Source organism: Armigeres subalbatus, chromosome 1 (assembly GCF_024139115.2).
Source record: "Armigeres subalbatus isolate Guangzhou_Male chromosome 1, GZ_Asu_2, whole genome shotgun sequence".
Classification (NCBI taxonomy): Eukaryota; Metazoa; Arthropoda; class Insecta; order Diptera; family Culicidae; genus Armigeres; species Armigeres subalbatus.
Genome location: NC_085139.1, coordinates 10,687,980 through 10,713,561, shown reverse-complemented (window position 1 = coordinate 10,713,561; position 25,582 = coordinate 10,687,980). Strand labels below are relative to the sequence as shown.

Here is a 25,582-nt window from a genome sequence, read left to right as displayed (position 1 = left end):
AAAATAATTATCTTATGATCTGTTCTACGTAGTTTACGTCGGGCGGTCGTATCTTGTATATAACCCTTCTGATTTTTTTCAAATTATCCAGCGAGATAAATCGACTTGATTCAAAAACGTGGACAAACAAAGAAAAAATAATAATTCAAAAATTTCATCATGGAATCAAATCAGCGATTCCGTTGCGATTTTCTTCAAAAAAATTTCCAGAAATTGTTTTATGAAATATTTTAGGAACTCTTTTGGACATCCCAAAGAAATTGTAAATTGAAATTGTAAAAGAATCTAACAATTACGCATATACCTATTTCTTATACCAGTTTTAGTATACTATACTATAGGTTCTTATACAGAATTGTTAGAAAATCTAACAGTGCTGGTTGGTTCCAGAGACATATTTTTCTTTTACAAAATTCTGATCAGGCCACGGCCACCTCCTCCTCCTGGCGGTGCCCTTAGAAACCACAGACGTTGTCCCACGTCGAAAATAAACCATAGCCTTTCTCCTCTTTGAAAATTGATACTTGAATAACCTTACTTCTAAACAGACCTGTGGTCGTGGGAAGTCGCGTTTGGACAACGACAAACAAGCTGTCCCGGGATGATTTTCATGTTCTTTTTCTTCTTCTTCTTCTTATTGGCATTACATCCCCACACTGGGGACAGAGCCGCCTCACAGCTTAGTGTTCATTAAGCACTTCCACAGTTATAAACTGCGAGGTTTCTAAGCCAGGTTACCATTTTTGCATTCGTATATCATGAGGCTTACACGATGATACTTTTATGCCCAGGGAAGTCGAGACAATTTCCAATCCGAAAATTGTCTAGACCGGCACCGGGAGTCGAACCCAGCCACCCCCAGCATGGTCTAAGGAGGGCCCTAACCCCTCATAACCTCCAAATTTTTTTTCTCTGGGTGTCTTGAGTTGAGTTCTAAATGTTTGAACTTCGAACATGCTTTCTCGCCATTTTAAATATAAACTGATAGCCCATGTGTATAAAACTTCCTTCAATAAACTGAGCCCCAATGATGCTTATCAACTGGCGTTTTACAAATGCATGACGACCCTTTTCAAGGAACTGGTAGTTTCGCTCCTGTTGAAGAGTGAACAAACCCAACGTAGTCAAATGAGGTTATCAATTTTGCGTCATGTATCAATCGCGATTGCCACTACACCATCCGTTCGATAACTGCAACACGGCCACGATCACGATTCATTTAGTAAATACCGTCCAATAACTGCAATGTTTTGACATGCAACGGCTGCTGCAACAGCACGTCGAATAGCAGCACAAAAGAAATGCAGCACAACTGTCTTGCAGTTACCGAACGCCTACTGTACTACGTCGATTCACGACGGTTTGCCGCCGCTTTTCTATCAGCTGACCGGGACCGTAGCTGACATGCGCTCTGCAGCTGCAAGTGCATTCATCTTTGCATCATCGATTTTGTTTGTTGACTGTTTTGGTCGCTGCACCGCCATCTGCGACCGCGGGCCAATAGTCTCTGCGTATATTCGACGTTTTCGCCTCCTCCCGTTCACACAACACACCAAACATTTAAATTCTCGCAGATCGTCAACTCTCGGCCTCACGTACGGTCGTTCTGTCAGCTGTTTTCCACTTTCGTTGTGCGAACTTGACATTCGTTCGAAAACGAAAAACGCAGATTCATTACGTTGCGTTGGTATTTTCTAATTTTCGTGACCAAATAAATCGCAGAAGAAAACCGAAAGGAGTTTCACATGGTTTGTGTTTCCAAAAGTGGGTAATAAATTAGTGAATAAGTGTAGAATAGGGTTGAACCACTGCCACCGGAAGAGTGCGCCGAAGAAGATGAATGAAGCCGAGGCGCTCAACATCAATGAATTGCCGTTCGAGGTTCGTGACTCAATTTGCTTGGCTCTGTGTGTAATGTTCGATTCGCGTGTTACGATTTAATCTTGCAGATACTGTGCGATGTGTTCGACTACTTGGCGCTGGCGGACGTAAAAACTGCTGCCGCCGTGTGTCGCCGATGGCATCAGATAATTTTCTCCGAACTGTACATAAAACGCTTCAAATTGGTCCTCAATCTGAACGAACTGCTACCTCAGCTCAAAGGGATGCTCCAGACGTTGGAGAAATCCGATCGGGAGTACTACACCATCATTTTGAAAATCAATCTCGGCCATCCGCTGACCGATGCTCGCCTTAGGATCCTAAAGTTTGTGATTCGGATGATCTCGCAGTGCTCCGATTCGCTTTACTTCAACATGGCCGATTTACGCTTGGAGTCATGCGTTTCTCAGATGTCGTTGCGTAGCCGTAAGCTCCAATTGATCGACACTCGCGCCAAATACATCCCACTGGGCATGGGCCTAAAGGAAGCAATGCTTGCTGCAATCTGCGAGTTTGCCCCCGATCTAGTAGACCTAGTTATAGCCGAAATGAACATCAACAACCCGAAAGCATTGGAAAAGCTATCTTCGCTGACACAATTAAAGCTGCTACTCATCAGCGATTACTACCCGTACGGTAAACCACTGACCCCGCCAATCATCCTCCCGAACCTGGAAAATCTCTCACTCATCAACGTGACCGACGACGCCAATTACTTCTTCAAAGCGGACCACCTCAAACGGTTCTTCATCCACACCAACGGGACGGATGCCGCCAAAACAATGCAATCCACGGCGGACAACATGAGCAGCGATATCAGTCGTCTGTGTGTTCACTTTAGCGCACGATCCATCATGGCAGATCAGCTTTTCGAACAGCTTCAGCGCTTTCCTCACCTGACGGCGTTCGAGCTGGGCGGAGTCGCCGTGCCGGCGGATGTTTTAAAATCGCTCAATCCAAGCAACCGGCTGCACAAATTGATCTTCGTTCAGTGTCACATGGTAGGCTTTGGTTGCTAATTTGTTGCATTGATGTTACTATATTATGGTTTGTTTGTAGGAAAGTTTATTTCTAATCGATCTCAAGGCAAAGCTGGAGTGCCTCAGACAGCTGGTGTTCGATTCGTGTTTTCTGTACCAAGCGAATGAGGGATTTCGACGGATTGAATATCACGATCTGGAACCGCTGCGGCGGGCGATGCCCGATTGTCAGGTGGTGTTGGATTACGATTAGATGAGTACAGTTGACGAATGCCAATCAGTGCAATTACTTAGTGATAATGTCGGAGAAAGACAAACATATTTAATAGGTAATATCAGAATAGAATATTGGCTTGTTTGTTGATAGGATAAATTCGAAGTTTATGATATGTTAATATTTAACTGAATTGTTGAACAATAAATAGCAGAATATGGACTTTTAATAACTCACTAACTACGTAAAATTGTAGCGCCGTCTCTTTTGTCGCAAGAAAATATAACAAAAAGTGCGTAGAATATTTTGGGGACAAAGAGATTATGCTCTCTATTTTACTCAGTCGGTGAGTAGATAAGAGTTGGGGTGCACCAATCTTGTCGACTGTTTTCATATTTTTTCGCAAACGTATCACTGCTGTTAAATCGGAAAAAGATTTCTGTGTATTGATCAAATATGGAAGTAATCAAATAATCAAACTGCAATCTATTTCTCAATTATTGGCCACGACCTTCACCTATCTCGAAATGCTGTTAGCTGCTGCGCAAAATTCTCCCGTTGAAAACCTCGTTTCGTCAGAAGCCCGTTGGTTGCAAAACAAAAATCTCCCGCGCACAAACACACGTGAACAATCGGCGTCATCACAATCCACACCGAAGCTCACATCATCTGCTGACCCAGTTCTTGATGCGCTCAACTCCGCGAAGACTGCGCCTGGTTTGTTTAGTTATTTTGACGATCACTTCGATCGCAGTAGCCCCAGCCACGAATGATGCACATCAAGGCAACAAGTTTGCAAGATAACGGCTCCCTCTCGGCAAGAGGCGTTATGCAATTCAAGCGCGTCCAGTCGCTGCCTGCTGCGCCACTTTTTGCTGGAGATTTTCTTTGTTTTGATCGATTGGCACTGTGTTGTTGTGCTCTGCCATGGGCAATGGACATTGTGGACCGATTGGTCAATTATCGCGCATCAAAAAGTGTGTTTTCCCGCAGTGCTCGGCATTGCAAAAATCCCACGACATCGGGAGAGGCTGCTTCTTCTGATCTGCGAAGACCGCAGCGCGACGGGACGGTGGAAATATGAGTTGCCAATCTATTCAACTAAGACGATGGTAGCAGCGTGCTTAGAGCCCACAATTCACAACGAGATAAAAAAAGTCTTGAATGGGTGGGAAAAAGCAAAATTTGAACAAAGGAGCCAGAGAAACTGATCTTTTAAAATTCAAATCGGATTCAACTCGCGGTTGGAGAAGGTTGGTTGCCACTCGCAAACTCTGAAGGTGCGTAAAGATGAGTTATCACTTTCGATAATTGAAAAGTTGTTGAACTGTAGATGTTGTTGTTTTTAATGCTAAGTTAAACAAAAACACGATCCCTAGACGTGTGTTCTTCTTCTTTGTGCGATCAATGGGCTCCCATTGTGTAAATATGTGGGGTTATGAAGCATTATTTCAGTTTTCAGCGTTGCAGAAGAAAGATAGTCTATATTAAAATGCACTAAAAAACCAAACGATAAAGATATAAAGATATGATAATTTGGAATAGTGAAAAAAATCACACTAATTAATGAATTTTTATTCATATTTTTCCTATTTCTGACATCACATCTTCAACCGAAATATTCTGGCATCGCCACTTAGTATTTTCTAGACAATGTTTAATTTATAAATGGCCGGGGTTCTGCCAAATCACACCAAGCGCCAACAAAAAAATATTCACTTTTCTGAACAAATTTCCGTTTAGCAAATTTAATTGATCACAAATCATAAGATATCCTTCAACCCCATAACAGAAGATATCTTACAACAAATGTACGTATAAATTTATATGAAATCATTTTTGTTTTCCTTTCACGAACAAAATATCACAAGTCAGTCAAAAATCTGCTTGGTGCGGTCTGGTTGAACCCCGACCAAATGGTTAGGAGGCTTTACGAATATATGCTCAGAATTTATAGTTGGGTATTATTTCCACAGATGATCGAGATCAATCTGGGGATAACTTAGAGGATTCTCCGAAAGAATTCCTTAAGGTGACTCTGGCGGAAATCCCAGAATAATGTTACTACCAAAACTATTTCCGGAGAAAAGCTCAAGCAAAACAAAATGGAATCCTGAATAAACCTGTAATTTCCAACTTCCGTAATTTCAGAGGAAATCACAGAACAATTTCTTATAAAATTTCAGACGAATTTCCATATTAAATCCCATTTAATAAACCAAAAGACGTAAACAACACGGGGAAGAGCCGTTTGGCCGAAAGCCACTAGGTCGAAAGTTGTTTGGCCGAACAGACCATTAGGCCGAAAGTATGTGGGTGAAATGGACAAGCTGTGGAGTCACCTACACTAGATGAGGTTAAAAAAGCTGGCAAAGAGCTGAAAAACAATAAGGCTGCGGGGAAGGACCACCCGAGCAGCACATATGTTACACATAGATTACAGTAACTCATATGTGACCAGATTCAGTCACAATTATGTTGCTGTAACCAATTTCACTTAACTTGTGCTGCTTGGGCAGCTCCCGGCTGAACTTCTCAAACGTGGCAGTGAGCAGCTTTATGAAGTTCTGCACCATATTATGTCGAAAATATGGGAAGACGAGGAAATGCCTGCTAGCTGGTTGGACGGCCTCATTTGCCCTCTCTTAAAGAAAGGGCACAGACTGGAGTGCGCCAATTACCGAGGAATAACCCTCCTTAATTCGGCGTACAAAATTATGTCCCGTATTCTGTTCAACAGATTGAGGCCGCTTGAAGAGTCCTTCGTCGGCGAATACCAAGCAGGTTTTCGTGAGGGCCGATCAACGACGGATCAAATGTTTACCCTGAGACAAATCCTTGATAAATTCTGGGAGTACAACTTGCAGACACATCATCTGTTTATTGATTTCAAGGCGGCGTACGATTCAGTGAAACGGAATGAATTATGGCAAATTATGCTTGAACATGGTTTTCCGGCGAAACTGATACGGCTGATTCGTATAACGTTGGACGGATCGAAATCAAGTGTAAGGGTTGCGGATGAAATATCGACGTCATTTGTTACCTTAGATCAGGCCTGCCCAACCTTTTCAAGCCACGGGTCAATTTTCAGAAAGGCTCCTGTCAGGCGGGCCAGAGAATATTCGGTACAGAGCGATTCCAAGCAACAGCATCAAAATTTAAGAAAATTTTTAATTCATGATTTTCTATTGAGTTGAAACTTTGCACAGTTTTTCAATTTCATCTAAATCGTCATTTTTCGATATCAAATCTTCATATTGAGTCACGACTAACTTTTCAAAAGGGTGTATGTGAAAATGGTTCAAAAATATTTAAAAAGCTGCACAGCAAAAACGGAACCCAGCCAACAAATTTGTTCACATAATTAACTTCCAGTTCTGTTTAATGCACTCTTATACGATAAAATTTGATTGTATAAAATGCATAGATTCCTTCTATGTGGACAAAAGTGGAGGCCATATACGTACGAATCAGTGTCATGGTGTAACGAGATATGCGACAAATTCCGATTTCAATTGAATCTATAAACAATCATGTTGCTTATTCTTCTAGAGTCGCATATATTCAGTTCTAAAATTGCATAAGTAGCCTGTTACAACTTTTAAATATAAAATAGTTAAAACATGTTCAAACATACATGTTCCATAATACATCAATAATATTATTTTTTAAAAATACGTGTTCACGTATTTGCAACAAAAATATTTCTTGGGTCGAAACTGAATTATATCCTCGTTTTGAATGCTGCTAGTTTATTATTTTAATTCAAATATTTATGTTATAAACTTTACCATCTGCTTCCAGTTTCGATCCTTTGACCTTCTAGTTCATAGTCTAGACACTTTCCATTCCTCCATGCGCGCAGCTGTTAAGCAATCAATTATATTTAATGATAATATTGCATCTGCGAATACAATCTGAAAAATACATTGCATTGCATCTTATACTACATCGTCTACAATGATTACATCACGCAGCATATGCGATTTGATTGAACACATATACAATTTCATGTTGACATGTATATGATCTCTGAGTAGAGAAATACAATGTTGCCAATTTATTACAATTGCCCTAAAAAATTATTTCTGAAATTATTGTAATTCTTATTTAATATGTTTCGATGTTATGAATTAAAATCTGTTGAAAAAGTTCAAAGGTAGAACAACAAAAACCAAATAAACAAAGGATTAAAAAAACTTGTTGTTTATTATTAATATTTCTAATACTTTTTTGCCAAAGCAGGCGCTTAATGACATGTATAAGAAAAAACTTATACATCGCATTAGTCACATACATTCGGAAACTTATACTTTTCATTAACTTATGAATGTTATTAGCTTTTTGATATGGGATCATTCATTAAGTGGCATAATGAAGAGTATAAGTATTTTCGAATGGTTTTTTGCCATAACTTATAAGGTTATTTTTTTACGTGTAGCAGTTGTGCAAGTAAATTCCCAATGAAAAAAAAATCTCACATCTTAGTTCTATGCGTATTTGAATACGAATCACATGGGTCGGGTAGACGACATTTCTTGTTATATTCTATGTTTATCAATTTATCAAAATTGTATGTTTTCAATTTGTGCTAAATAATGAAATTTTGGCAACACTGTTTCTGCCCGCTTAATGGATGCTGAAAAAACAAATAACTTCTGTATATTACGTTAAACAACAAATAACAGTAAGTATTCTATTAAAAATCTTGCTTCGAATCTTGTAACAGCTATATTATTTCAGATGTACGGAGTAACGCAATTCATGGAGAATGGGAGATTGCAGGTGCTGGCAGTACCCATGAGCTGGGTACGAAAAGGTTTCCTCCATTGGCCCAAAGGCTTGAGCAACGAGAAAATCGACAAGTTGCGGAAAGAAGGAACGGAATTCCATGGTGCGACAAAACCCATACCAGTGATGGTAATGAAAAAGTTCCGGAGTTTCCAGGCAGCAGAGACTTCAGTCGAGGAGCTCGCCAAGAAGGATGTATCCGATTTTGAGGGAAAGAAGAAGCAACTTAAATCTCTTAAGGAGAAAAAAATAAAGCAGAATCATAATGATTACAACAAGCTTTGTGCAGGTAATCTTATAAAATGAATGATTGTTTTTGTTATTTTCATACCTGTGTTCCTAATTTTTAGCTATAATGAATGGAAAAGAACAAGCTCAAAGCTCCAGAGCATTACCAACATACACGGTACCAGCTGTCTCAAAATCCAGTCTGCATCCTCTGGTAGAACCAATGCTTTTGTGTCCAGACTCTTTGCCTGGTCCGTCGTCACTAGTAGCTCCGTCGACTTCAGTTGCAGCTGTTCAAAGTCAAGCGTTTGATACAGAGGTCAACCGGACAATAAATTTGCAACATGAGAAAAATACAGTGACGTGCATTTCTGGACAGATCCAAGTTGAGAATTTGGATGTTATTAGCACCTTACCAGGTATAACTATCTGAATATAGACTACGACTGCTACGATATGAAAACTAGAATGATTCATTTAAATTTTATAGATTCTTTTGACCATCAAAACGAAGTCCGTCCATTATCAGAAGCGTATTCAAACGACATGAATAATACAGGTATGATTTCTCTTTGATATCGAATTGAACAATGTATTAAAATGAGCTCTTTAGTTCTATTGATGTGAATAACATTGCTATTCTCTAATTTTGGTAAATATTATGCTTTCAGCTAATGATGCAGGACAAATGGACAACGTGACCGATCTGGACGCATTAATAAAGAAAAATATCGTTGATGCTGTTAATGCAATTGTTCCTATCGCCATTCAGAACTACCTTGATCAACATATCGACAAAGTTATTGATCGTTCAGTATCTGCTGCTGTCGATAGGTGTTTTGCGTCCAATTTTGCTCGTCTTACTGCTATGACAGGAGTGCTGAATAAATCTAATGCTGGAGAGGATGTTACGGCAGAGACGCACTCATTAATCGACACCGAGGAACAATTGGTTGATTGGAACACTGATTTATCAAACGATGTCGTACGGAAGAAATATGTGAGTACATACTACAAAACCTCTATATTGTATATGCAAACTATGTTTATTTATTAGAACAATAATCAATTTTTTAAATTATTTTTAGATGGAGTATTTTTCAAAAATTATTATTCCTAACTCTTTTACTGAGAAAGGGGATAATGCATTTTACATCGTCGCAGATTGTCTTTTCACAAGACGATTCTGGAACCGTTTTACATGGACAGGCGTTAATAGAGGTGAAAAGTCCAAACATGGTTTCCGTGAATTCGGTAACGTTACGCAGCTTCTTCTGACCATCGTCCAGATTGGAGATCCTTCATACACAAGACAGCAACTTGAGAAGTTTTGCAAAACCCGTTTGTTCAGGCACGCCAAATCAAGATCTAGCAACAAAATGCTGCGGAAGTCATCCTGTCGAACCAAGCGAGGTGCTAAAGGAAAAAGGATTAAGCACGAACATTCTTCCGAAGCTGAAAGTGCAGACAACGCTGGTCCCGGTGATACTGACGTTGATGATCTGGATGTAGATAATCTTGAGAACATTTCGACATTTGAGCAATCGTCTGATGACGAAGGGGGTGAAGAACAATCGTTATCAAGCAGCATTGACTCGTAATGGAGCGTATTGATTTTGTGGTTTTGACAGCTAAATCAAATGACCTTTTTATTATTTGAATATATCGAATCAATTTATTAATAAAACTTTAAGTATAACTCGTAACATTAATTTCTTTGGCTTAAAATTTATGACAATGACAATATCTTATTTGGCGTTTGTTAATGTATGCATGAGAGGAATAAATACGGTTTCGTGTTTACGATTAATAGGAACCATTTTGCACAATAAAGAATCAGGTGTATAAAGATGTTCTTTTGAAATGTTATTCCTACCAAGATGGAACGAATACGTGGAGGAAGGATGATTCCATTGGTTCTTGGAATAAATATTGTTTGTGCAAAAAAAACTGACCTTTACATCTCCATTTTGCTTGTCATTCCAACTATTTTCAAATCTTTCGCCATTTGTTGATAAACTTGTTGGTTAGAACGAACTCATTAAAAGTAACTTTACGCACATGTTCGGTATTGATTACATCAATAATAGTTAATTTATCCAAAGGATTGAGTACATCTGGTGCATTGTAATTATTCTCCGCTTCCAAAATTCGATTAGCTATTTGTACTAATGGATTGGGACCGGTTTTCACTAGCTTCTTTATTGAGTGTAGGTAACTCTCAAAAGGATACGCGGAAAGGGATATTAATGGTCCGAATTTATCAACTTCGTCTGTTATGTGACAAAGGTTATGTACATTACTCCCTACGAAATCTTTTCCGTACAACTGCTTAAACTTATTCACAAATTCAAGAAACAATAACTTGGCAATTGGTAGTAAATCCTTATACATATCCACGGAACAAATTCTTACTGCGCAAAATAATAATAAAAAGTGATCATAATACTTCGACGGAAGGTAATCTTTTAGTAATACCACCCCAACGTAATTTAAGAATATTCGGAATTCTAAACCTTTCCACAAAGAAATATGGTCCAATGAACGCATACGACGGTGTATCTCTACAGGAAACCTCAAAGCAACCAGATATTCAGAGATCTGCTGTTTTCCGTGAACACTCCATTTGGCTCGTTTAGTCATTGACCCGGTACGCCAAGAATTCATTAGTTTCCTCATAATACCTAACTCCAATAAATGCAACGAATCTGCTACAATCACGTCCTCTATCATGTCAATTGGCAGTTTTGTTAAAGGTGAAATAGCACGTTGATGTTCTGGATACTCAAATTGTCTAAACATTTGATCAGTTCGTAATTTAGCATGTGTTTCAGGAAATGTCATGCATCGTGTCTCATGGGAATACTTTCCCTTTGTTGTACACTTGAGGCACCCATACTTGCCATTGAAGTTTGTTACGCACTTAATGAAAGCTCGAGCAGGTGTGTCACAAATGAAAGCCCGGATTTTTACAGATACCTTATGCTCATTAATGAGAACTCCGGATTCTAGAACAATTAGAAGTTCATCCACGAATGGTGAAAGATATTCAGTAGCATCCTTTGGCTTGGTCGTCCCGCAGTAAATTCCGATGATTACTGGCTTTATATATGGCAGTTCATAGATATTCGCTAAAATTGGCCAAAAATGATTCGCACTGCTCTTGTAGATGGGCAAGCCATCAATATTTATGTTGATGGATATACTCATGTCTGTCGAAGTATGCTGTAGTCGACTTTGGAGACCATTCGCTAATCCATGATGCCAGTATTTCCCCCCATCTTTCATGTCCATAATTGGAATAGTTCTAGGAGTTTTCATGAGCGTACGAGGATCTTTAGGTAAGTCAGCATTAAAGTGGGTATTGAGTAAACCAATCAATGACTTCAAGGCAGACTGCGAAATTTGATATTCAGAGGCCCAGTTCTGGATTGCAGTAGTGAATGAACCTTTGAAGAAAAAATGTATGTTATTTTAAAGTAGAATGCATCTGTGAAATTGTATAATACCTCCAGACATTCCAATTTTGCTTATTTCATCCAACAGTTCGAATGAAAATTCTTCATTTTTGAAACTGGTCTCATTTGAAACATCAGGGAAGGTGATTGAAGATTCAGTATTTTGTTCTTGAGGAACGTCGGAGCTTGGGAGAATACGTCGTTTATATCTTTGTAGAAAACGACTATAGGTACCGCTTTTGCGAATACGCTTTAACTTGTCTTTAATTACAAACTGGTTCATTTTATTATTCTTCAATAGAACTATTTTGCAAAACACTTAAAGAGCAACAGAGTTTGTATACTTGAAATCATTATAACAAAAGACTATACAATCAAATCTCAATGACATTATAATTTCAGATGGAAATATATACAATTCTTGAATTATTTGCAATATACGATTTCGTTGTGAGATTAAATTACCATATATACAACTTATTATATAGATTGTAATTAGATTGTAAGTTTGCATTATTTGTAACCTTTGTACAATTTTTCACAACTTCTGTTGGATCTATATATGATTACGATTTGATCTGCGAATATATATGATTTATTTTGTACATTCATATACGATTGCTGGTTTGCTGGGAATGTTCGATTGTTATGATTTTTTCAGCAAAGTTAGACAACTAAATGGTGATTCTTAAGAAAATGTGCACAGTAAAAAAAAAAATGTTTTTGCCTTTAAAAATATCATTTTTGTCACAAAAACTCAAATATCTCAAAACCCTATCTTTTTTCGAACGTAATTTTTTTAGGGAAAACGGTCCATTATATTAGCTATCTACCATAAAAATTTGGTGATGGTAAACTAATAAACAAAAAAGTTATGACATTTCAAACATTCCACAATTTTCACACATATAGTAAACAAAAAAATAATTTCCGTGTATTTTTTTCAAGAAACGCAGTTTGATGCTGATTTTATTGTTAAGGGCCTTGCGTGAGTTAAACAAGTTGTTTGTATGATATTCCATATTTATGTATTCATCGATATTATGTATATTATATGTATAAATATTATATGTATAAATAAATAAAAATGAATTAATATTATCCTAAGTATTAAATTAAATGTGGCAGTTACATAATGTTGTTATAGAAACTCTAAGAGTTTTGGGTTTGAATTTTGGTATGGGTTATGATATCATGAAAACAGTTTATTAATACTTATTTTTTATTTATTTTTATTCAAATTTTTTAAAATATCGAACACTTTTGAATTATTATCAGCACAGTTTGAGTATAGTTTTGCTTTAATTTTATTTTCCGACAATGGAATGAAACAGTGAAATTTTTGGGTTCCTTGGATCGTTTTCGCGTTATTAAATTGCTCGCTGAGCTCTGAAGCCTTTATTTCGTACTCTTCAGTAGTAGTAAAACAAAATGATAATTTGGTTAAATCTTTTCTTTTCTACGATTTGCCCAATCAAAAGTTCTTTCGCAGTTTTAATTGGATGCTCACGTTCTTTGGCTAAACTTGCTCTTGTGGCCATGCGCTTTATTGTTCCTCCAATAGCATCACAAGGACCTTTGCCATGTGATGTAGCAAAAAAATGCCATTCTGCATCAATTCCGTACATTGATTTAAATTGACATAGGCTCGAAAAATTATTACGATTTTTGTACTGCGACGCTGCTCCATCAGACATGAAATATATCTTTTTGACTTCTTTATGCTTATCAACGCGTAAAAAGTTAATCATTTTTTCAATGAACAAGTTTACGGATACTGAATCGTGTCTTAAATCTTCGGAAATTATAATAAAACTTAAGTGTTCAATTTGCGTCCTTCCATTAAAATAAATAACGAATGGATGAATTGTAGCTTGTTGTACGTTCCAGTGATGGGACTGCACTTCATCTTGCAATACAAAGCTGTAATTTTCAGAAAAATCACAAATGACTAAAAATTCACCATTTTGTAATGTATTTTTCGTATTTTTTAAAAAAGCTGGATTGTTCTGTTTTAATGAAATCGTGAGGGATTAAACTTTCTAATTTCAAGCAAAAATATGACACAAACCTTTCCTTCATATTTATAATTACCTCATCGTAGTCTGTATTTTCCACATCATCAGGTCCTAATTTGAAGAGGTTTCTTCGTACAGCTTCGTTTATTTCACGGTATTTTTTCTCCGGGGAATAAACGTAGTCCATCTTACTCCATTTAATCGGAGTCATTTTTATCCCAGCTATGCCCTCGTTAAAGCGTTCGATGTTGACCTTTTGGATACACCCATCTTCCGGTTGATTTTTTTAAAACGATTTCGCTGATGGTACGGTGGCAAGGCTCTCAGCACTTAATACTTCTGGTAATTCCTCAGTTGTTGTCGATACATCTGGCAATTCCTCAGTTGCTGTCGTTTTCGAACTTCCTGCGCTCTGCTCAACCGATGATATACAGATTGCTCTTTTGTCAACGTTTAGACGGCAGGACGTGCAAATGCGTAAATTTGTATTCAATGTGGACATTGGAGCATAACCAGTCGCTTTCAGTTTATCTATGGTGCTTTCGGTGAGATTTCGTAACTCTTTTGAACACTTTTTTCCATCAAACGGCCTACAACAGTTGAGAAAGCGGCTACTCATGTTGTTCGTAATATTTCAATAAACAAAATCACTTTTAAGTTTTTACTGACTAGTTTGGTGTCATTTGCTTGACTGAAGAAAAAATTACTATAAGATCTTTAACAACCTTAGTAGTAGTAATTTTTTTGCTTTTTCGTGAGCATTGTCATGGTATGTACCTATCATGCATTTGTTGTTGTTGAAGATACCCGTTTCCTCCCGATCATAAAGTCTATTCTCTAAGAGGTATATTTTTTGCAGGTAAACTATAGACGTACACGTGTATATAAATCTTTGATTTTGCAGCTTTTGTCTTAAAATAACATTTCTGATATGTTTCTATCAACGTTATAATCAACAGGTTTCAACACTATTAAAAGAATTTTCGCCAGTCACGTGCAATGAAAATTATGACACTATCAATATTTTTGATCACAACACTGGATCGTGTCTAAGTTTCTTATAGATGCTATGAATAATTAAATCAAAATATCATGAAAACAACTTGTTTAAATCACGTCCCTTAACAATAAAATCTGCATCAAACTGCAATTCTCGAAATAACTTACACAGAAAAAAATTGTTTTTACTAAATGTCAAAATTGTGAAATGTTTGAAATGTCATAACTTTTTGTTTATTAGTTTACCATCACCAAATTTTTATGGTAGATAGCTAATATAATGGACCGTTTTCCTAAAAAATTACGTTCGAAAAATAATAGGGTTTTGAGATATTTGAGTTTTTGTGACAAAATTATATTTTTAAAGGCAAAAAATTTTTTTTTACTGTGCACATTTTCTTAAGAATCACCATTTAGTTGTCTAACTTTGCTGAAAAAATCATAACAATCGAACATTCCGTTTTTGCTGTGCAGCTTTTTAAATATTTTTGAACCATTTTCACATAAACCCTTTTGAAAAGTTAGTCGTGACTCAATATGAAGATTTGATATCGAAAAATGACGATTTAGATGAAATTGAAAAACTGTGCAGAGTTTCAAATATTTTCGAAATGGTCGCTCAGGATCGACTGACATGCCCCCGTGGAATGCCTCTACATATTTTTTATACATTTTCAAAATAACCAAAGCAAAATTCATTTTTTTCAGAATGGCATTAAGTTTTACAGAATGACTAAAATTGTTCTAAACAAAACTAAATACGATTAAACAACCTTTTTTGTGTGCTTATTTTCTTTTTAAGTAACAGGACATAAAATTGTTGGCTTCCTGGAATTGTTGGATGTATATTGATCGAATTTCACAAGCAAGATAATGAATATCAACAATAACTTTTTATTGCTTTCATGTACTTCTGGAGAGAGAAAATATCTTACAATAGATGTGTCTTTCTGAGATTTTTATTTGAGCAAGTTGCTGCATTGGAAGTCAATTATCTCCATTTGAAACATTTCAAGTACATTATTCACATCAGTAAACGGTGTTGAGGAACTGTGATCTCAAAAATTAGCGAATAGGCTTAAACATTTCTGTTGAAAAGCTTCGACTGTTTTTTACAGGATTTTGAGAAATGTATACAGGATTCTGTTTTAACATGATTCACATTTTCTCAATTTTGTAATCTTCCTAAATGGTTAACGCATTGTATTCACCATGTGATTTTTTATTAAATTATTTAGAATTTTTTGAAACATGTTACGATGGTTTTGGTGGCAAATTTATGTAAGTCACATAATCAAAAACATGAGCGAAAAAAAATCGTGTAAAAACAGAATCCTGTATATCAATTTTCGACAATCAATTGGGCCAAATGGTTTCAATTTTGTTTCAATAGTTTGCATGTCGGATGTGTTGATCACTGATTTGCAGCTTCATATCTCCATGTACAAGTCATTGAGATGTTTGGTAACATTTACTTTACTGGCAAAGCCATCCACTCATTCAGGATCATGCGGCTTGGACATTGATTTTGCTTTTTCTTGTAAAAATAGTGTGATTTCCTTTCGAAGAGAATAAAATCTCTCAAGCGTGGTACCACGGGTTAGCCAACGAGCTTCACAATATCACATCACATCTCCGTATTCTGCTTCCAGTTCCGTCAACATAATTTGGAGTGGTTAAGTTTCCACGCGTAGATAAAGTTGATTTTAAATAACGAGCGCGTTCATTACGTATATTAATCGTTTTTGCATATAGGGGGAATGACGGCTTTGGCAGGTTTTGTTCTATTTATGTCTGACTATGCTCAAATTTGGCCTAAACATTCTTTGCATATCAAAGAACATTGTGGCCAAATTTCATAAAATTTGGTCGACAAAACCCCCCTGCCAATAATAGAACAAAACCTGCCAAAGCCGTCTTTCCCCCTAGATCTTTTTTGGTAAAAAATGCAATGTGCAGCGAATCATCACAAATAACCTTTTGTGGTTGATTAACAATCGTATCATAGTTAAACGAATTGCTTTAATTTTCAAGTGTCGCAATGCCTCTCCTCCATAGAGGTCTTAATAGCTTTTTTCAGGTAGTCATTCCCTTTATTGAGATCAAAACTGCTAATTCCTCTGTAATTTAAAGATGATTATCAATTCCCCTTATGAAAACAGCTTTGTTTTTTTACATTCAGATTCAGAAACAAGTGTCTTCTTGTCTCTCAAAATTTCATTAACGGCAAAACTGGCACGTGCTGGAATATTCGACTCTATGCTTGCCACGATTTTATTCTTTCAATTAATAATAACCTACAGTATTTATTAATATATAATAAGAAGGAGCTACGATAGACGGGGATACCTTCGAGGTGGTCGAGGAATTCGTCTACCTCGGATCCTTGCTAACGGCTGACAACAACGTTAGTCGTGAAATACGAAGGCGCATCATCTGTGGAAGTCGGGCCTACTACGGGCTCCAGAAGAAACTGCGGTCGAAAAAGATTCGCCACCGCACCAAATGTGTCATGTACAAGACGTTAATAAGACCGGTTGTCCTCTACGGACATGAAACATGGACAATGCTCGAGGAGGACTTGCAAGCACTCGGAGTATTCGAGAGACGGGTGCTTAGGACCATCTTTGGTGGTGTGCAAGAAGACGGTGTGTGGCGGCGAAGAATGAACCATGAGCTCGCCCAACTCTACGGCGAACCCAGTATCCAAAAGGTAGCTAAAGCCGAAAGGGTACGATGGGCAGGACATGTTGCAAGAATGCCGGACAGCAACCCTGCAAAGATGGTGTTCGCTTCAGATCCGGCAGGTACGAGACGGCGTGGAGCGCAGCGAGCGAGATGGGCAGACCAGGTGCAGAACGACTTGGCGAGCGTGGGGCGTATCCGAGGATGGAGAGATGCGGCCTCGAACCGTGCATTGTGGCGTCAAATTGTTGATTCAGTGTTATCTGTTCAGATGTTAACTAAATAAATGAAAAAAAAGAAGGAGCTTCTCGAGCCAGATAGAAAGGCTTTCGGGCCGGTTATAAAGTATTTTTTCTTACACGCCGCGGGCCACAAAAAATGGAGGCAAGGGCCGCATCCGGCCCGCGGGCCGTACGTTGGGCAGCCCTGCCTTAGATGGATTAAAGCAGGGTGATGCACTCTCGAATCTACTGTTCAATATGGCGCTCGAGGGAGCGATTAGGAGAGCTGGTGTGCAAAGAAGCGGTACCATTATCACAAAATCGCATATACTCCTGGGATTTGCGGACGATATCGATATTATCGGAATTGATCCCCGTGCCGTGGAAGAGGCTTTTGTGCCTTTTAAGAGGGAGACAGCGAGGATTGGACTCACGATCAATACCAGCAAAACGAAGTACATGGTCGCTGGCAATCAACGTGGGTTCATTAGTGGTGGTGGTAGCAAAATGGTGCTGGATGGTGAAAAATTTGAAGTGGTAGAAGAATTTGTGTATCTTGGAACATTAGTGACGTGCGATAGTGATGTTACCCGCGAGGTGAAAAGGCGTATTGCAGGTGCAGTCCCATAGTCTGCAAACGAAAACAAAACTCGCGCTGTATACTACTCTGATTCTTCCGGTGGTTTTATACGGCCTTGAGACATGGACGTTAAAGGAGGCTGATCGGAGAGCTTTCGGAGTGTTTGAGCGTAAGGTGCTGCGGACAATACTCGGCGGTAAACAGGAGAACGGTATCTGGCGGCGTCGCATGAATCACGAATTGTACCAGGTGTATAAAGGGCTGGATATTATTAAGCTTATACAACACGGCAGATTACGGTGGGCTGGTCTCGTTGTTCGTATGCCGCAAGAACATCAAGCGAAGATAATATTTAGTAGAGAACCCGGAAGAGGCCGCAGGCTTCGTGGAAGGCCGCGTACACGATGGTTTTTTTTGCAGTTGAAGAGGACCTGAGGGCGCTCAATGTTCAGGGCGACTAGAAGCGATTGGCCCAGGATCGAGTCCAGTGGAGAAGGATACTCCATTCAGCATAGGTTCATCGAAGAGCTGTAGCCCATCAAGTAAGTAAGTATGTGGGTGAAAGGTTCATATAGCCGAATAAGTCATTTGGCCGAATAGCCATTTTGCCGAATCGGTCATTTGACAGAATACGTAATTCGACCAAATAGGTTATTTGGCCACATAGGTCGTTCAGTCGAATGTGTCATTTGAAAATTGAGTGGTGAGAAGTGAGAAGTGAGACGTCTCACTTCTCACTCCTCATCTCAAACTTCTATGTTCTCACTGAGTAAGTAAGTAAGAGGTCCGACTTCTCACTTCGCACTACTCAATTTTCATAGTGAGAAGTGAGAAACGAGGAGTGAAAAGAGAGTAGTGAGACAACTCACTGCTCACTTATTACTTCAAATTTCTCACATCTCACTGAAAAAAGTAAGTAGTGCGAAGTGAGAATTGATACGTTTCAATTCTCACCTCTCGCAAAAAAAATACTCGTCTCACTACTCACTTCACGCTTCTCACTTTGAGAAATGAGGAGTGAGAAGTGAGACGTCTCTCTACACACTTCTCATTTCTCACTTCTTACTGTAGAAAGCGAGAAATAAGAAGTGAGTAGTGTGACGTCTCACACCCCATTTCGCGCTTCTCACTTTTTACAGTGAGAAAAAAGAAATGAGGAGTTAGAAGCAAGACACCTCACTTCTCACTTCTCACTGTGAAAAGCGAGAAGTGCATTACTCATTTTTCACAGTGAGAAGTGGGAAGTAAGTAGTGGGAAGTGAGACGTCTCAGTTTTCAAACCTCATTTGGAACTTTTCAAATGACCTAGTCGGCCAAATGTTCTTTCCGGTCAAATTACCCGTTCGGCCAAATGACCTATTTGACCAAATAACCAATATTTTTCCGCTAGATGAGCTTCAGCCTAATGGTTTTTTTTTGGCGAAATGGCTTTCGGCCGATTGGGTTTCGTCCAATCGACCCTCCCCTAAAAAACACCTTTTACGGAAATTCTCAAAGAATAATGCGGAGAACTCCAAAGGGAGAAATCCAAAAGCAGTTTGAAAACAAATTTCAAATAAATTTCTGAAAGAAATCCAGAAGGAACTGCAGGAGAAAGATATTTCCGGAGAAAATTTCAAATGAATTTCCTAAGTAGACAAATTTCCGAAGTAAATCACAAATAAATTTCTGGAAGAAACCTCGGGAAATGTTGGTCCAAAATTGCGGAATAACCCAGCGGAAATTTTTGTTTGAGATTTTTTTATTCCTTTATTTATTTGTCAGCCGCTCTGTGTTACTTAACCGCAACTGTGCCGATATCTATTTTGGTATTCTGTTGTACAGAATCCACACAAAATCTATTTTTAGATTTCCCTTACCATTATTGTTGTCGTTGGAAGTCCATCTCATCCGGAGTCCATAGTGTCCGCACAGAGAAACAGACGTCTCTCTTAGAACAAAATGCTATCAAAATAATCGTCACGCAAACATTATCGCCCAATGCTAAACATCGCGAGAAACAGACGTCTCTTTTAGAACAAAATGCTATCAAAATAATCGTCATGCAAACATTATCGCCCAATGCTAAACATCGCGCCATCGGTGGCCGATCGATCACCAAAAAAAAATTGAATAAACCTTTGAAAAGGTGAACAATGTAACATATGTTGAGTGAGACATCTGTTTCTCTGTGGTGTCCGTTACACACTTAAAATAAATCGCCGACTTCGGTAAAAATTATCGAAATCTCAATTGCTGAACTGTTCGGTAAATTATTTTACTGATTTTCGGTGATTTTGACAGTTGAGCAATGGAAAAATTACAAAAAATCTGTAAATTAATTTACCGAACAGTTCAGCGGTTGAGATTTCGCAAAATTTACCGAATACTGTAAAATGAGCTAAGTGTGTAGTAGATGTCGTGCATACAAGGATCATTGCATTGTTGCCATTTATCTGGGTCAGTGGTGGAGGAATACTTCCGAGAAGAACAATTTGTCAGACATTCATGACGGTAATCATCAGATCACATCAGACTGAAAAGCGAAGCTAAACGGATTGGACTAGTCATCAACACGTCGAAGACGAAGTACATGATAGGAAGAGGCTCAAGAGAGGTCAATGTAAGCCACCCACCACGAGTTTCTATCGGTGGTGACGAAATCGAGGTGGTTGAAGAGTTCGTGTACTTGAGCTTACTGGTGACCGCCGATAACGATACCAACAGAGAAATTCGGAGGCACATAGTGGCTGGAAATCGTACGTACTTTGGACTCCGCAAGACGCTCCGATCGAATAGAGTTCGCCGCCGTACCAAACTGACTATCTACAAAACGCTTATAAGATCGGTAGTTCTCTACGGACACGAGACCTGGACGATGCTCGTGGAGGACCAACGCGCACTGGGAGTTTTCGAAAGGAAAGTGTTGCGTACCATCTATGGTGGGGTGCAGATGGCGGACGGTACGTGGAGGAGGCGAATGAACCACGAGTTGCATCAGCTGTTGGGAGAACCATCCATCGTTCACACCGCGAAAATCGGAAGACTGCGGTGGGCCGGGCACGTAGTCAGAATGTCGGACAGTAATCCGGTGAAAATGGTTCTCGACAACGATCCGACGGGAACAAGAAGGCGAGGTGCACAGCGGGCAAGGTGGATCGATCAGGTGGAGGACGACTTGCGGACCCTCCGCAGACTGCGTGGTTGGCGAAGTGCAGCCATGGACCGAGCTGAATGGAAAAGTCTTTTATGTGCAGCACAGGCCACTCCGGCCTTAGTCTGATTATAAATAAAATCATGACGGTAAGGCGCGTTCCCCACGATGCCACCATATGGGTTGTGCATCTGGTGACTAACGAGGGTTTTGTGGAGGGGCTGGGAATCGAACCCATGACCATTCGTTTGTAAGGCGAACGTGTAGCAAACTACGCTACGGAACCCCCCTTTATATTTAATGTTGACTGAAAAAACCACAGAGAAATCTCAAACTAAATTCCAGATGAAATCTCACGAAAAGAAAATGTCAAAATAAGTTTCTAAAGAAAACACATAGCAATTTCTTGGAGAATGATTGTTACGGAGATTAAATAAAAACGGAAATTTTAGGACGGACGCCTCTCTGGCAAACTCGAAATCTCAGTTTTTGTTCACTCGTCGACCGCCGTAACAATCTTTAACGTATCAAGTCCTTGAAGTGAGTTGTCCTAACAGTCAGAATCTTTTTCTTCTTCATTGGCATTACATCCCCCACTGTGACATTGCCGCCTCGCAGCTGCATTCGAACGCAGCCACCCTCAATATGGTCTTGCTTTGAAGCCGCACATCTTAGCACACGGCTATAGAGTTTCCATCCCGGGACAAAAAAATCCCGGGATTTAGGAAAATTCGGGATTTCCCGATTCCCGGGATATTATTTTTTAAATCCCGAAAAATCCCGGGATACCAGGGACCCAGGGACAAAAAAGTCTGTTTCATTTCCGATTCGCAAACAGTATAATTTTTCTTCTTTCAAAAGTTATTTGTTTTGAACGCAAAACCCAACTTTGGTGATTAACTCATATCATATTTTTATACCTCCCATCAGACATGCTTTTTTTCAAGTTTGTTCACAAAAAATTCACAAAAAAATATTAGATTCCCCTATACCACTCAATGGAGGGATACTGACTGATACTTTTTCCAGCAGCTACAGCTCTCTATTAATCAAACGACAAGTATCTACAGTACAAGATCAGCTACATCTATTTGGCGCCTGCTTCCTACCCATCTCCCGTCTACAGCTGATATTCGCCTTGCTAATCTCCTCGCGCCGCCCAACATTGAGTCAGTCTTCCTGAGCTTCTTGCATCCAAAACAATTCTTGATCCAATTCATGTCCTTCCAATCGACTTTCCTACAACAAACTTTCCAGCACATGCGCAAGTACAAGGGTCCGACCACGATGCTCTGCCTAATTTTTTTGGTGTATCGCTTCGATCAAAATCAGCTTTTGGCAACAGACTGCAATCAATTTGTCCAATTCTCGGCTTCTGTCAAAATTTAATACCAACTTCAATCGCGTAATCTATCACCCCCATTATCGTTAAATTATCAAGTTACTTTCGTTAAATTATCGAACCTCGATAATAGTTGAGTTGATTCATCTTTATCGCAGCAAGAGATTACGTTGAACACAATTAACTTTATAGGCGATAACGATAAATTAACGATTAACATCAAGATTAGGAAGCGATCTGTTCAATATTAGGAAGAGCTGCAGCTCTTGGCAAAAGTATCAATTAGTAGCCTGCCATGGGTTGGAGGATACTCTAGTATTGTGTTTTCTTTGTGAGATGGTTCCCATATATCCAATAGGTTATGGGCCCAGTACGATTCCACTGCGTATCTTCCATCTTTCGTCACTAGGGTATTGAATGCAATCCCAGCAACTGTCTAAACCCAATGCATATTCAAAACAATGCAAACAGTCAAGCCAACTTCAACCGCCAGCAAACCCTTCTTCTCGGACTCGGCAATCATATATTCCAAAAGGGTACTCTACCTTCCGAGAAAAACGTGAATATTATTTGCTTCTTGGAAACGTTTTTTTTCGAAAGAATCGATTCAAATTAGAATTGAATTGAGTTCCAATTTGAAATCTGTATTATCTGGCCTTTCTAAAATATGAACTTTACCCCTGAACATTGAATAAAATCGTTTTTAAATAAAAAATAAGTTTTCTAAGGAAACATCGAAAAATCCCGGGATCCCGGGATTTCCCGGGATATACGAACAAGTTTATCCCGAATCCCGGGACAACGAAAATGGCCGGGAAATGGAAACTCTACTAACGAGGGCCCCCATAACAGTCAGAAGGGTGGGCTCAAATATTGCGCCAAGCAAGAGTCGCAGCGTCATCCGATAGCCGACGGACGAGGAAACCTCCGTTGCCGTTGTCCCTCCTGGTTCCGCGACGTTAGGCATAGCTCTGCCTTCTGCATGTCATGGGCTGTTCTTTGGGACATTTCAGGCTTAACGTCCATTATGCCTTTTGTACTTACGCTTAACGTTCTTATGCCTAACTGAACCTTGTCCCGTATTCTGTTCAAAATATTGAGATCGCTTGATGAGCCCTTCGTCGGCGAATACCTACCTGGTACCTGGTTGGCTACAGCGTCGATACACCTATGCGTGGCGTATTGTAGAGCTCCATAATCGTCGGTCTTGGGCAAAGTTCTTCCAGTTTCCCCAAACGTTCAGGGTCCCCAGGGCCGATTCCACCGCGCGCAGCCAGCGTTTTGTGGCCTTCCACGAATTCACCGGCCCTATCTAGTTCTCTGTTGAATATTCGATATTCTTTCATCCGACATTCGCACTAAGTGACCAGCCCAGTGAAGTCTGCCGTTTTTTATACGATTCACAATATTTTCTTCTTTGTATACTTGATACAGCTCATGATTCATGCGTCTGCGCCACACACCATTTTCTAGTTTCCCTCCGAGTATTGTACGCAGCACTTTTCGCTCGAAAGCCCCGAAAGCTCTCCGGTCCGCCTCTTTTAACGTCCATGCTTCATGTCCATTAAGAGCCACTGGTGAAATCAAATTTTTGTATAGAGCGAATTTCGTTTCCGTCTGCATGTTACGGAATCTAAGCTGGTTACGCAATCCGTAAAAGTCCCTATTCGCAGCAGCAATACGTCTTTTCACTCCACGGGAAACGTCATTGTCAAATGTCACAAGCGTCCCAAGATAAAAAAAAATCTTCAACAACTTCAAACACATCCCCATCAAGCACTAACTCTGCAGCAACACCACGAGGTCTTCCCTTTATCTCTACCTGCCACCATGTACTTTGTCTTGGTAGAGTTAGTGGTTAAGCCCCCTAGTAGCACGTATGTTTCACACAGGTCACTGCAACACATTTGTGACCAGATTTAGTCATAATTAAGTTGCTGCAACCATTTTTGTTTGACCTGTGCTGCTCGGGCCTATCCTCGCCGTCTCCCTCTTCAGTGGCCTCCACTACTGCTCTGCGATCGATTCCAATAAGGTTGATGTCGTCCGCAAAACCCAGGAGCATATGCGACCGTGTAATGATAGTGCCATTCCTCTGCACGCCAGATCTCCTAACTCCAATAAATTCAAAAGTGCATCACCCTGCTTCAATCCGTCAATCCGAATACTTGATTTCGAGCCATCCAGCGTTGCACGTATCAGTCTAATCAGTTTCGCCGGACAACCATGTTCGGACATTATCTGCCACAGCTCATTATGGATCGCATGATCAATATTATGGATCATATGATCAATATTATGGCCTAGGAGGCCAGAGGCAATAGTCGGCAGCTCAGTGCGCAGCGCCAGCGTGGGTCACTTAACCATTTCCCAGGCTCCGCCGATAGAGGTTATAGACGGCCCATGGCTTGTGAAAGCGATGAACCGCAAACGCGATGGGCTTTCGGCCTTCGAGGTGGCGACGGAACAGCTGGAAGCCATCATCGACTTTGCGTCATCGAAGCATAATATCAGTAAGGAACTCAAGAGGAGCTTGCTGAAACTTCGAAAGTCGATGTTGGACGCCAAGCTGGAAACGGCGGTCGGGACGGTGCGAACCAGTGAAATCTGTGGAGTCGAGGTCTACCCAGACTGAGGCCCAAGAATTAGCGGATTTGGGCAAGGTCGAATCGATCGAGGGCGTGCCAGCGAAGACGGTGGTGCCAAAGTCTACCCAGACTGAGGCTCAAGTATTCGCGGGCACGTCGGGGGTGACTGCTCCAACGGAGCAGACACAAAACGGGGGAAACAGTCTCCTGGAGATGAGGTCCCTGGGGGCCGCTCCAAAACGCGGAGGGTTACTACCCCGAACAAGGGTAGTGGGGCTGGGAAGCTGAACCCTGGCCAAGTACCTCCAAAACCGGGGGAGGAAGGACCTGGAAAGGTCCGTCCACCCAGGAAAGACGGTGGTAAGGGGTTACGGCAGGCTGAGAACTCTCAGCCGCCCCAGACCAGGGAAATAGAGGGGTGACGCCTCCTGGACCCTGGCCAAGAACAAGAGGAAACCGAA

General features: G+C 39.9%; 3 protein-coding genes across 5 annotated transcripts in view; 2 read left to right on the top strand and 1 right to left on the bottom strand.

The window, feature by feature from the left end:
• LOC134221652 (cadherin-89D) overlaps positions 1-25,582 on the bottom strand; it is a 234,960-nt gene that overhangs the window by 162,557 nt on the left and 46,821 nt on the right. The gene's annotated exons all lie outside the window — the stretch shown is intronic.
• LOC134208080 (uncharacterized) lies at positions 1,359-3,453 on the top strand. The gene is made up of 3 exons (XM_062684170.1): positions 1,359-1,881; positions 1,950-2,882; positions 2,941-3,453. Exons 1-3 carry the CDS (start codon positions 1,837-1,839, stop codon positions 3,112-3,114), a joined length of 1,152 nt encoding a protein of 383 aa, XP_062540154.1. The 5' UTR covers positions 1,359-1,836; the 3' UTR covers positions 3,115-3,453.
• LOC134208079 (uncharacterized) lies at positions 7,672-9,809 on the top strand. Its single transcript, XM_062684169.1, has 6 exons — positions 7,672-7,765; positions 7,822-8,158; positions 8,220-8,516; positions 8,588-8,656; positions 8,769-9,097; positions 9,186-9,809. Exons 1-6 carry the CDS (start codon positions 7,715-7,717, stop codon positions 9,696-9,698), a joined length of 1,596 nt encoding a protein of 531 aa, XP_062540153.1. The 5' UTR covers positions 7,672-7,714; the 3' UTR covers positions 9,699-9,809.

Excerpts from the sequence above, each read along its gene's own strand:
- LOC134208080 (XM_062684170.1), top strand. The coding sequence starts at position 1,837 with ATGAATGAAGCCGAGGCGCTCAACATCAATGAATTGCCGTTCGAG. Across the intron at positions 1,882-1,949 it reads TCAATGAATTGCCGTTCGAG|ATACTGTGCGATGTGTTCGA; the intron begins GTTCGTGACTCA and ends TTAATCTTGCAG. Across the intron at positions 2,883-2,940 it reads TCTTCGTTCAGTGTCACATG|GAAAGTTTATTTCTAATCGA; the intron begins GTAGGCTTTGGT and ends GTTTGTTTGTAG.
- LOC134208079 (XM_062684169.1), top strand. The coding sequence starts at position 7,715 with ATGCTGAAAAAACAAATAACTTCTGTATATTACGTTAAACAACAAATA. Across the intron at positions 8,159-8,219 it reads TTACAACAAGCTTTGTGCAG|CTATAATGAATGGAAAAGAA; the intron begins GTAATCTTATAA and ends CCTAATTTTTAG. Across the intron at positions 8,517-8,587 it reads TGTTATTAGCACCTTACCAG|ATTCTTTTGACCATCAAAAC; the intron begins GTATAACTATCT and ends TAAATTTTATAG.